This window comes from Motacilla alba, chromosome 8 (genome assembly GCF_015832195.1).
Source record: "Motacilla alba alba isolate MOTALB_02 chromosome 8, Motacilla_alba_V1.0_pri, whole genome shotgun sequence".
NCBI lineage: Eukaryota > Metazoa > Chordata > Aves > Passeriformes > Motacillidae > Motacilla > Motacilla alba.
This window is the reverse complement of record NC_052023.1, coordinates 1,968,719-1,982,003: the sequence shown is the minus strand read 5'-3', so window position 1 is coordinate 1,982,003 and position 13,285 is coordinate 1,968,719. Positions and strand designations below refer to the sequence as shown.

Genomic DNA, 13,285 nt, shown 5'->3' with positions numbered 1-13,285 from the left:
GGAACAGGGGAACATGGTCAGTCTGTGCAGCATTGCTCGGTTTTCTTTGCCAAAGCCAACAGAGGGGTTTGCAGAGACTCAGCCCCTCTGCAGATGGAGATTTGCATGAAAAATGACTCCTGCTCTTTCTCTGCCTCTCTCCAGGCCAGAGCTCAGGACTCCTGTCCCGGAGGAGCCCGATGAGATCCAGATGTCTCAGCTGTAACCTTTACGTAAGGCAGGATCTCATTTCTGGGCGCAGTTTGCACTGCACGGAGATGGGAACACATCCCAAGAACTTCCTGGGAAGTGCAGAGGCCAGCCCAGAGCAGAGCTCAGCCCAGCCCCGAGCTGTGCTCAGGGATTCCCTGTCCCAGCCTGGCTGCTTGAGCAGAGGTGCCATGGCCAGGAGTTGAGCTGGCAGGAACTGGTGTCCAGGGTGGTTCCCCCGTGTCCAGGGTGACTCCCAGCACAAGGGAGATGGTTGAACCCCTGTGCTTGAGGCACAAAAGCTCTGGAATCCTGGTTTTCTGGAGGATTTTCCACTCTGGAGATGGAGTGTCTCTCTAGATGGCAGCATTGGTAAAGAGTCTCTGGGCCCCCTCCAGCCGAGGCGGGGTCTTGCCACACCTCACTCGGTTGTGATTTCACCAATAATCCTGGGATTCAGTCCCAGTTCCTGTGTTTCTGAAGCCTTGGTGGGTGCACAGGCTGCCCAGCTGGTCCCTAAGAACGGGCTGCCATGCAGAAATATTGGCACAAACCATAGGTTTGAGACTACCTAAAACAGTCCAGGAAAACACTGCAAGTGCTGTCATTGATGGGCTAATTCCGTGTGATAAATCCAAAATCTGATCCCCAGATCTTCAGCATCTGTTTTGGGCAAAATTTCCAGGTACTCCTGAAAATAATGTGTTCTTTGTCATGTTCCCATCACAGCACCGACAGCTGTGCCCAGGCTCAGTGGCAGCAGATGAACTAAAATAATTATTGAATGAAATAAAATCTCATTTGTTCCCTCAGTTTTCAGACACTGACCAGGGATATGGGACCAGAAGAGCTTGTCTCATCCCTTCCCTTGGTATTCCCTCACATTCCCAGCTGTGGGAGGCTCTGGGAAGATCCCAGAAATGCTGAAGTGGGACCAGAAAAAAGCAGGGCCAGGCTGGGGCCAAAGAGTGCAGGCGAAGGATCAGGTCAGGGAGGAGTGGTAAGAATGGCACAGGATCAGGACGTGGAGGTGGGAGCAGTGGGGTGGAATATATGGAGAGTAGAAGGGATAAAAGAGAAGGATTTGGTTTTACTGCCTTGTTTTTCACAGGCTGTGATTATGAGCCAGAATCCTCAGGGATAAGAGCCCTATTCCCCACTCTGGGAAGAGGCTTCACAGGTCAGCGCTGCCCCTGCTGCTCCCAGCACCCCACCTGCACCTCAGCTCTGTGAGCTCCCTCTCTCCTCTGGGCCCAACGCTCAGCTCCACACGTACAGCTTGATTGCAGGGAACAAATGAAGTTTTAATTAGCACGAGGAGTCCTGGTGAGGAGCAGCAGTCCAGGTTTGAAATGCATCCAGGCACGTGTGACAGCGTGTGAGAGCAGCCAAGGCCACAGCTGTTGGGATGGAGCTGAGAGATGATGGGGATCAGATGCTCCCAGGGCTGCTCTGGCAGAGCTGGGGATGCTCACCTGGAGAAGGGAAGGATCCAGGGAGAGCTCAGAGCCCCTGCCAGGGCCTGAAGGGGCTCCAGGAGAGCTGGAGAGGGACTGGGGACAAGGCCTGGAGGGACAGGACACAGGGAATGGCTCCCACTGTCAGAGGGCAGGGATGGATGGGAGATTGGGAATTAGGAATTGTTCCCTTTGAGGGTGGGCAGGCCCTGGCACAGGGTGCCCAGAGCAGCTGTGGCTGCCCCTGGATCCCTGGCAGTGCCCAAGGCCAGGCTGGACAGGGCTGGGAGCAGCCTGGGACAGTGGAAGGTGTCCCTGCCCATGGAACTGGATGTGCTTTAAGATCCTTTTTATCACAGCAAAGCAAATGCTGGTGGAAAATCCTGCCTGTGGCACAGTTAATTTGCCATAATTCTGACCTTTCTAGAAGCAGCCAGGATGAGCTGAACACTGGAGGAGTTTGGCTGCACTTCATGGCTCAATTTATAGCAGGACATGGCTTAGAAAGCCTTTGGATGAACTCAGATCGATTCAGCTCCCTCCCCTGCTCTGTGAAAGCTGCCTGGAAGGACCTTCCATGCCCTGCTCCCTCCAGGTGCCCGTTCGGGTGCCCAGGGTGACTCTCAGATGCGGCTCCCGATGCTGGGGAATCCCCACAGTCCCTCCTCGCATCCAGAGCACAAAGGAAGGGGAAAAGGTGAGCTTTGGAAGGAATAAAAGGCCAAGCAAGGCCCGTGAGTGTGCAAAGCTTTGAACCATCTGAGCCGCGTTTACCCAGCGCTCCTGGGCGAGGGGGAGCTGCAGGGGAGGGGAGCATGGAGGAAGTTCACAAGCAGAGTGCTTGTGCTGTTCCTGGCACAGAACTGCCAGCACTCCTGAGTGTCCCTCCACAGGGCCGTGAGCCTCCCGTGGCAGGGCTGGGAGACCCTCAGGAATCACCAGGAGCACTGGGATGGCTGTTCCCTGCAGCAGCACGGGGGATTTGCCTTCTCCTCTGGGCTCACCTGTCTGCAAAGAGGGTAAAGAACCAGAGACAGACACTCCAAACCCATCCTGTGCCAGTGCAGCCCGAAGAGAAAAGTGTTGTAATACTCTGTAATTGCAGTCAGCTTCAAAGAAGATGCTTTATGAGGGCATTAATCAGCTGCTCAGCTCCTACAAAAGGGAATAATGGGGTTTTTAAACAGTGCTGGGGTTTAATTTGACTCAGCAGCAGTTCAGAGGTGTTTTTCCCTTTGCAAGAAGTTCCAGCTGTTTGAGAGTTTGACCACTTGGATGACAGAGGAAAAAGTACATAAGTATGAATTTAAATGATGCTCCTGCCTAGTTTCAGATACCTACAGCTTTCAGGGTGAAGCCCGGCCTTTTCCAAAGCAAAACGACAGCCTCAGTAAAGTGCAGCTTAGGCTGGAGAAGGTAATTAGTATGTAGGTGTTATTTAAATAGCTAAATGGGACTTTATTGGAATGCTAAAATGCATTTGGCCCAGTTCAGTTCCTTTTCAGGAGTACCTGAGTTCCCTCCACTTAGGTCACAGCTTCCCCCACATTCACTGCTTTTTAGCTTTCAGTGTCCTCCTGATGAAGTTGTTGCTATTGTGAAAGTTGAGTATTTAGGTTGTATGGAGGGTAGAGGAATTGAATGCAGAATGAAGCAATTTGTTTTTTCATTTATTGCCAAGCAAAAATGTGCAACATGTGCAGGGCTGTTAATTAGTGTCTCACTCCCAGCAGCAGGTGAGACAGGGCAGCTCCTGGCAGCGTTTCAGGCATTCACTGTTGATGATATTTATGGCAGAATGAGCAAGGTAAGACATTTTATTTTGCTGCTTTCTCAAATTAAAAAAAAAAAAAAAGAAGAGATGGGATAGATCAATTCAAATTAACCCGCAGCAAAAGTGAAATTAGACATTTGTGGTTTCAGCTCCCTGGCTGCACTGGTGAGCTCTCTATCAAGGGAATCACAGGCAATTTTTAAGCAGCTCTTGTATGTTCTGCTTTGAAGTGACTGCTACAGATGTCTCATAAAAAGCAGCTGAGCTGCATTTCTCAATTTCAGATAGAGGGACTGAAAAGCCACCAAGAAACGGAATGTTCTCAGGTATGTGTGTGAAGTTTGTTGTGTGCAGAAGGAGGTACAGAACACACCTCAGCTCCTCCTGATTTCTTCTGCCATGCCAACTGGGCTGATGTAAACAGCAAATACCTCTGGGGTTTCCCAGGAATTGGTTTTTACTTCCAGGGAAGTGCAACAGGTTCCTCTCTCTGTGCACTAATTCCTCACAATTGTGCACTGTGATTTGTAGCTCAGTGCTTGCACACTGGATTTTCATCTTACATTCACAAGTTTCTTCTCCTCTCCTTTTTCCCTTCTTTGTTGCCAGCTTTTCCTCCTTTTTGGCCTCCTTCACCCTTTTCCATACTACCACCTCTCCACACACAGTATTTTTCCCCTCTAGATTTCATTTCTCTTCTGCAGTTCTGTGTGGGAACACAAGACTTCACAAGCTCCAGCATGGATGTCTGAAGGGTTACTGATCAGGTGACAAAGAAACCACATCAACCCCTATTTTCAGAGCTGGTAAAGGCAACTCATAAATTAATTGTGTTGAGGAATACAGGGAAAGAGGCTCCATCCTGAGTTTAATGATTAAACCTCAGCTTGTCCCATTGCAAGGCATGGCCACAACCCCGTGCACACCCCAAAGATCTTCTTAAAAGTTACTCCTGTGGGACTCAACTCCCTCAAAACAATATTTAAAATGTCCTTCAAAACTAAGTTATCTTTGTTTTGACACCATTTTTTCCTCTTTAATAATGATTCCCATTATTTTAAGTCTCTGCAGAGTGGTGGCCAAGCAGAGAAGGCAGTGATGCCAAATCCAGGGAGGATGGAGATGATACAGGGAGGCTCAGCCTACATTTCCTGAGAATTTTCTTAACAGCAAGAGACTTTGCTAAGAGTTATTTGATAGAATTTGTGCTGGGACACAATGGAAAAAGTTATCTAATTTTTATGCATTCAAAGCTCTGTAGATTTTTCACTTGAAACAAGTTCTCTAGTTTTTTATGCATTCAAAGCTCTGTAGATTTTTCACTTCAAAAAAGTTCTCTAGTTTTTATGCATTCAAAGCTTTGTAGATTTTTCACTACAAAAAAAGTTCTCTAATTTTTATGCACTCAAAGCTCTGTAGATTTTTCACTACAAAAAAAGTTCTCTAATTTTTATGCACTCAAAGCTCTGTAGATTTTTCACTTCAATTTGCTCCCCAGAAACTGATCTAAATGTAAAGAATGTTTCAATCACCATCTTTTAGCGTGAATGATACACTGCATAAACATCACAAAACATGAGGTGTTCAGTTACATCCCGGGGTCCCAGGGCTTTTCTGGCGCATACAATGCAGCGGCTGAGGCTGGAGCGGGCGGAGAGGTGAAGGTTAAATTATGGATATGGATTCAGCTCTTGAGCAGCCCGAGGAGCTGTCAGGCCCTGCAGCCCCTGTCCCTTGCAAGGCCTGTCAGCACGCGTTCCCCCAGCAGTGGGAGAGCCCGAGGAGCCGAGCAGAATGGCAGGAGCTGAAAGGCTGCAGCAGAAGGGAACGAGCAGGGCTCTGTAAACCCACTCGAACTCCTGTTTGTTCCTCTGGCGCTGCAAAACCACTCCAAACCAGAGGCCAACTGTTAACAGAGGCAAAGCCAACTTCATCTTTTGCAGGCTGACAAATGGTCATGTAAGTTACCAAATAACCCGAGACCTCGGGATTAAACTTCTCCAATTGTTTTCACATGATGCAACTTTAAATCTTTCTTTTGAACAGTATTGAATTTCCTTTCATTCCCATAAACTTCAGAAAAAGTTGACTGCTCTCACATTTCAGGCTGTGACCCAGCTAACTTGCACTTTTCCCCTCTGCTAGTCTAGAGAACAGAATAATGAAATTCAGACAACAGTGACCAAATGTTGTTCCGTAGAACTTTGCTTTTACAAAACAGATGAATACTCCTGGGCTCCAAAACACTGCAGGGAACAAAACTTTCAAACCTTATGGAAATAAAATAGTAAGCCTGTGCAGTGACTTCATCTCCTTTATCAGATCAGAGCCATTTTCACTGCAATTGAAATGGATTTAAAAAAATAATCAACTCTAAATAGAGGAAAAGAATTAAAGAATCCCACTGAAGCTATTATTGAAATACTACTTTATTTAAAACCCCCACACCCACGTGAGAGAAAGCTAAATTTCACAGAGCTTTAGAGGGAGAAGACGTCTTCATCATCCTCATAATTGACATAATTCTTTGTTGCAGATAGAAGTGAGCTTTCATAAGACAGGAAAATAAACATTTTAGTGTTTGTGATTCACAAGGAGATAAGCAGCTGCATTGTGTGCTGGGACAAAGGGCCATAGAGAGGGACCACAGACACTCTCGGGGCTGGAATTTCTCCCTGGAGGTGCTGAGCCCTCCGGGATCTCACTGAAACCCCAGCAGGTCTGTGCCCTCAGCATCCTGCCAGACAAAACCCTGCATTTACACAGGGAGAAATCCCCACTGTGCTGCAGCTCTGCTGCTGCCGCCGCTGGGATTGCAGTCACTCAAACCCGCGGCAAATTCAGCCACCAGAGTCAAAAGAAAAGGAGCCAAAATATATAAATCCAGCAGACGAGGTTTATGGGGGAACTAAACCAAACATTCACCACACAGATTTAGTGCAGCCAAATTGTTCTAAGTGCACGGGGTACCTCAGCTCATGTTGGGGCACACCTCTGGGTTAGCTCTGTGCTAAACTCATGCTGATAGCAATAAAAGTTTACATGCAAAGTGAGTGGAAAATACACGATGTTAGATAGGACAATACAAGACTATAAAGCTGATACCTAAACCCTGCTATCAGGGCTTTGCCAACCCCCTGCTAACTTCCATGCAAATTCCACCCCTGGATCCCCACTGTTTGTCTTAATTGGAAGACTTAAAGGTGAATTGAAATGTTGTTGGAGTAAAATCCTGTTTAAGACGCCAAATCCCTGCGTAGACTTGCAAGTAAATAAATTGTAAAGACTGACTAGGGGCCTTCTTATTAACCTGTCAAACCACCAGCCCTGGAATCTCTTTTTCTCCTGCAAAAATTGTGATGTTCTCCTTCCTCTTACGATTGAAGTGTTTTACTGTGCCTGGCCACAAAGATGAGGATGTTCAGGAAGGTGATGAAATCTCCTTGTTCATCCTGAAGATGCCGTGGTCCTTCCTGGCAGGAAGGGCTGGGGTCCCCTGCAAGAGGTGGGAAGTGATGGATTATGACTGTTGGGTGTAATATTGATTCAGTTTTCCAAACTACTGCCCTAATAACCTTCTCTCTGAATCAGATTTTTTGAGGGTTGGGTTGGTTGCTTCCTTTTGGAAGAAGCAAACTCTGCGTGAGGAACTTGGAAGCTATGGAGCAATTTCACCTGAAACCACCTGAGGTGTTTTGCAAAAGGACAACTTGGTCACGTCCAAACTGAGCTGTAAATCCATGTCCTCCTTTTCCTGGCTCCCTTCTGGAGCTAATGAGAATGACATCAAATAATTGTAGTTTCCTTTAAGGATAATAACAAAGCTCGGCACCTGAGGTGTGAATGCCCATTCTGAGTGAGTGTTTGGAGCTGTTGCTGTCACACACTTCTCCCACTGACTGCACCGTGTCCTTAAATGAGCGATTCCAAAGTGCCCAGCACAATGGATGTCAGCTGTCATGAAAGGCTGGGGTGCCAGTTCGAAAAATCAAAGTCACAACAACAACAAAGCTAATGAGTAATAAGTGTGCCAACATTTGCATGTGTTATTAAATAGTTGCTGGTGTTTGAGTCCTGTTGTCACCCTCTTTTTCCCAGAAGGGTGACACTTCATGTTATGGAGGTATGCAATTCAGGGATGTAAAGAACAGAGTCCTCCTGAGATATAAATATATGTATATTTATTCATATATATGAAATTCCAGTGTAATCCACGCATGAAAGAATTGTGGGCTATTTCAAGGCTTTTCCTTTCATCTTTTCCATTGTTTTCTGCCAATTCTCAAAGTGCTCCCAGACCACAGACTGAACGAAATGATCTGAACGGGGCTGACCTGCAGCTCCTGATGCTCCCTGTGCCATTCCCAGGGCCACCCCTGTGCCCTGAGCCCACAGCGCTCCCTGCCACGTTCCCTGGGGCTGCTGAGCCTTTGCTTTCCTCTCACAGCAAAGGAAAAGTCCCACCTGAGGAGATGGAGCTGTTGCAAAGACTGGCACAAACGCACTTCCTCCTCATTGGCCTGGCCCGCTGCCTTCAGGACAGAAGAGCAGAATAGAATAGCAAAAATCAGAATAAAATAGAATAAACAGAAAGCTATTTATTCTCCTATCTCCCGTCCCTTTTAAAGAAACACATTATTTATGCTGTACTGGCTCCTGAAACTCCACTGGAAAATAAAGCTGGCACCAAGTGGACAATGATTTCACCTGAGTTAGGCAGAATTCCTTTCCTAAAGAACTCAGTGTAAGTTATGTCTAAGTCTTCCAGTAAATGTAACAACAACTGTTGTTTTCCACCTTATAATTTAAAAATCCATGGTGAAATCAGATTTATACTGGGTCTTTCCATGGATGCACAGATTCTGGGAATCCCGGGAAGTTCTACCCTCACTTCCAGCTTCCACTCTGGAAGCCTGAACACACTGGTGTAATTCCAGTTGAATTTCAAGGGGGAAAAGGATGATTGATATGGCCTCAAACGGTGGAATCAAAAAATCTGGTATAGATTAATAGGAATATTAGTGAAAGCTGGAAAGGAAAACAAGGATTCTTTTCTAATGTGACATGATACTTAAGAACACACATTGTCAGTAACTACAAATGTGTAATGTTTCTCTTTTATTTTGCTGTACTTCTGACACGATTCTCTTACAATGCTTTGCTTATCATCCTCTTGTGAGGTTTATTGTACTTACAAATCATTCCCAGACAGCTTCTTTGCTATCTTTTCATTAAAAAAAAAAAAAAAAAGAATAAGAAAGTTTTGTGGATAATACATTTTCCCTGTGGGAACTAATTCCACAAAGATATTGACTCCAAGCCTGTCGTTGTTTTAAAATATGTGGCCGTGTATCAAATGGTTGATTCTTCCCCCCAGAGTCACCTTCTGAAGCTTTATGTGTGCACTTCATCACCCAAGCATCCTGAGACCACGGAGGAGAAGCTCCAATTTGTCCTCCCAAGCCAGTGCTCACCCCTACCTGGAATTCTTTTTGCCATCAGATCACTGCGGGCACTCCCTGCTATCCGTTTGGGGGTCTTTAGGGCTGTGTCCACTCCAGTTCCTTTGTTTCATATATTTTTAGCCCTTCCACCGTGGGATGACAGACTGCAGCATGTTAAAGCAGGGAGAATATTTGTATTGATTTCCAAAAGCTGCAGATTGAGAGCAGATGTACCACGTATTCCCCAAACGTATGTTTTAACTTTCATTTATGTGCTGTGCTGAGCAGCCTGCGAGCCAGGAAATGATTTATATCTGCTAATTGCATGCACTTTGGTAGATTTGCAGCTAAAAATAAGTGGTTTGTTTTTTAATTATAAATGATTTATCCTCTCACGCTGCATGGAGCTAAAACTTCGAAGCTAAAAGAGAACTTGGAGAATCTGCATTTAGTTTCTGCATCTGCCACAGACTTTTTTTGTGTCTTTAGTGGGTTATCCATGTGCCCAGCTCGGAGGAATCTGGATCTCATGGACATCTTACTTCAGAGAGATGAAGGAAACACTCCTGTGATGCAGCTGAAGAGGTGTAGCAGCAGTTGCTGCCAAAAGCAGCGGTTCAGTGGAGACCCTGGAGAAGGGTCCCCCTCACCTTTGCTGGATCCAACACTCCGGCAGCTGTGGGGAATCAGACCCAGCTGCTGATCCCGGGGAACATCGCGCCCATTCCCTCTCACCAGAGGTTTCATGGAATGGGCTGGCCTGGGGGAACACGGGGAAACACACGAGGGGTTTTCATGGGGGCAGCTCGCTGTTAGATCAGTCAGAAGTAACCTGAAATGTCACCTCAAAGGGTCAGGGCAGGCAAGCCTGGGCTGGTGGGCAGCACTGCAATCCCAGCTACATGGTCTGACCTTCCTGCTGGCACAGCTCGGCTTTTTCCTGCAATTCCCTGTCTCCAGGACAAGAGTCAGGCCCTGAGGGCACTCAGAGCTCTTAATGAGTCCCACCCCACCTCGCCTGGGGCTCTCTTTAAGCTCAGCCTTGGCCCCCTCGGAGTCTGTCCCTGCAGCCAGCATCCCTGTGCCGGGCTCTGGACCCTCCTGATGCGCGGACTGACCTCAGACCAGTCTCATTCCCTGTTCCATCTCAGACCTGTCTCATTCCCTGCTCCATCTCAGACCTGTCTCATTCCCTGTTCCACCTCAGGCCTGTCTCATTCCCTGCTCCATCTCAGACCTGTCTCATTCCCTGCTCCATCTCAGGCCTGTCTCATTCCCTGCTCCATCTCAGACCTGTCTCATTCCCTGTTCCATCTCAGGCCTGTCTCATTCCCTGTTCCATCTCAGGCCTGTCTCATTCCCTGTTCCACCACAGACCTGTCTCATTCCCTGTTCCATCTCAGGCCTGTCTCATTCCCTGCTCCATCTCAGACCTGTCTCATTCCCTGCTCCATCTCAGACCTGTCTCATTCCCTGTTCCACCTCAGGCCTGTCTCATTCCCTGCTCCATCTCAGACCTGTCTCATTCCCTGCTCCATCTCAGACCTGTCTCATTCCCTGTTCCACCTCAGGCCTGTCTCATTCCCTGTTCCATCTCAGACCTGTCTCAGCCCTACCCACCTGCTGGCAGCCCCTGCACCCTGTCCCAGAGCCCACAATGTCCCATGTTGCTGGAATGGCCCTGAGGAATGGCCCTGAGGAACGGCCCTGGAGCTGCTGTTGATTCTCAGCCTGATCTCAGACCTGCCACCAGGAACTCCCCTGATGCTCTTGGCTGGAGCAGGGCCAGCCTTGTTCACCTGGATTAGGGGTGGTGCTTCAAGGACCTAAAGCAGCAGAAACTCCACTCGGGTGCCAGCAGCTGAAAGTCCCTTCCATGCGTCACACCAAATCCTAAAACACATCAAGCTTGGCTCGCCTTGTCCATTTCATCCATGCTTGTTTATTGGCCAGTTTTCCTGAGAAAGTGGGTAATCTCTTGTCCTTTTCCTGGCTGGTGAGAGGAGGTACACGTGCATGTTTGTATCTGTGAGGAGAAGGTGGTTCCAGACCTCAATCTCCTTCCCTAACACGCTGCCAGATGTTTATCTGGGTTTCTTCCTCCTCTTGAAACTCTGTTAGTGTCTGACAAGAAATACAAGATTCATATGGCAGAAGAAAAGCCTAAAGGATCTGATCTAGCAGGAAGTGAGGAGGAAATTCCTTTAATCTTGTCCTTGTTTCCACTCTGCTTATGAGCTTTTTATTAAACAGTCGCTGACTTTTGCAATCTTAAACCTAATCTAAGCATCTCAGAAATGTGATCATTCTCCTGAATGGAAAGTAGTTATCACTCCTAGGAGCTTCAACCAGCTTTGGCAGTGCCCTCTGCTTCCAGCAAAAATGTTATCCACCATTGGCAGGAGGGAACTGCAACCCTCCTGCCCAAAATCTCAGTTTCCAACCACCAGAGAGGGGGAAAAGCATATTTGGGGTCTGGGCTGGTTGGCAAGGTGGGGATGGATCACAGGTTGGACTTGATGGTCTTGGAGGTCTTTTCCAACCTCCACACCTGTGTGATTCTGTGAAAAGCGTGCCCCTCAGAGTGCAGTGATCCCACAGACTGCAGTTACGGGATGCGGGGCAGACCCTGGGGAAGGGATGGAAACCTTTCCAGTGTGGATGACCATGCACGAGAATGGATCGTCCAGAGAAGAGCGTGGAGTCTCCCTCACTAGAGACACTCCAGAACCCTCTGGACACAAGCCCATGCCATGTGCTCCAGGGCTGGAGAAGGCAGGCTGGACCACATCACCGGCAGTGCTCCCTTCCGACTCCATTCTGTGACTGTGACTGCTCGCAGGCTGGACACGATAATCCCGCAGGCCATTCTGTGGAAAGCGTTAGCCCGCAAAAGCGACAATCCCGCAGGGACCATCCCTGAGGAAGGCAACGCGACATCCCCGCAGGGACTGTCCCTCAGAAGGGAACGCGACATCCCCGCAGGGACTATCCTTGAGGAAGGGAACGCGACATCCCCGCAGGGACTGCCCCTCAGAAGGGAACGCGACAACCCCGCAGGGACTGCCCCTCAGAAGGGAACGCGACATCCCCGCAGGGTCTGTCCCTCAGAAGGGAACGCGACATCCCCGCACCGCCGCCCTCAGAGCTCTGAGGGGCGGCTCTGAGGGCGGGCGGCTCCTCCGCGCGGGGACAAAATGGCGGCGGCGGGCGGCGCGGGCGGCCGCGCGGGGGCGCTGCGGGGCCGGGCAGCGCGGGCGGCGGGCAGGGCCGAGGGCGGCGGGCCCGGCCCCGCTCCCTCCCCGCCCGCGCCGCCTTCCCCGCCCGCCCGCCCGCCGGCACAGCGCGGGACGGAGGAGCGGCGGCCCCGCGGTGGATGCGGGAGCAGCGCCGGCTCAGGAATGCAGCAGCCGGGCGGCGCGGACGGGAGCCTCCCGCTGCTGCTGCCGCTGCTGCTGCTGCTGCGAGCGGGGAGCCGCGCCGAGCCCGGGGACGCCACGCAAGGTAAGGGGGGACCGGGCGGTCCCGGCCGGGATGAGGGCAGCCGGGCCGGCACCGAGGGGAGCCCGGCTGCCCCCGCGCCGCCTCCCGTTAACCAGCTCGGGGTTTTACGCTCGCTCTGTGTTTAATTGCTTCGTAAAAAAGCTCTTTCCAAGTGTTGGGGCCGGTGAGCGGTAGTGCCAGGCGGTCCCGCTTTGCGGTCCCTGAGTGATGGTGCCCGCGGTGCGTTATCGCGCTTGGCCCTTAGATCCGCTCTCAGTGCGTGTTTCGCCGTCTCACCCCCCTTGTATCCCTCAGAAATGTTTGGTTTTTTATCTGTTTATTTATTTGCGACCAAAAGAAAGCGTCTCCGTTTTGCTTTTAGCGAGTGATATTTTATCCCGCCATCCTTCTGCTTTATCAGGGTTCTGACTCCAGCATTTTTGTGAGGGATGTATGTGTAAAACATAGGCATAAAGGGACCTTGGAGCTGCGATAGCTGGAATTGGAAAAAGACTGATTCCTTCGGGCCAAGTCAGTAAAAAGTGAGCAGTGTTTTTGGACGCCTGCATGAGAATTTCACTGAGAGTTGGATGTACGTGAGCTCCGGCTCCTCCAGAGTGCTTTGTGGTGGGTACTTCAATCACAACCCACCTCTGGGAAGTGCTGCTTGATGACATGCCTCTATTTAATATTTAAAGAAGTGAAAAAAGTGAACGCTGAGGAAAGTTGATGGAAAAAGCCAAAATTTAACCCAAATTGTTAATACTGTGGGATAACTGCCTTTAAAAACGTGCTTGTAGCTAACAGATAAAACTCTCTTGTATCCCTGAGCCGGGGTTTCTGCCGCTGTCCCCAAGGATGCTGTTCCCGGCACTGTGGGAGGGAGTGGATCTGCTGGAATGACTTCCCCATGTCCCAGGAGTCTCGTGGTGCACATT

The 13,285-nt window shown here is 49.3% G+C and overlaps 1 protein-coding gene across 1 annotated transcript in view; it reads left to right on the top strand.

Moving 5' to 3' along the window:
- The first annotated feature begins 12,197 nt into the window (after positions 1–12,197).
- Positions 12,198–13,285, top strand: part of ROR1 (receptor tyrosine kinase like orphan receptor 1) — a 154,078-nt gene continuing 152,990 nt past the window's right edge. Inside the window, 1 exon segment of the mRNA XM_038143975.1 lies at positions 12,198–12,368. Within this exon segment, the coding sequence (XP_037999903.1) occupies positions 12,266–12,368 (103 nt within the window). The 5' untranslated portion in view covers positions 12,198–12,265.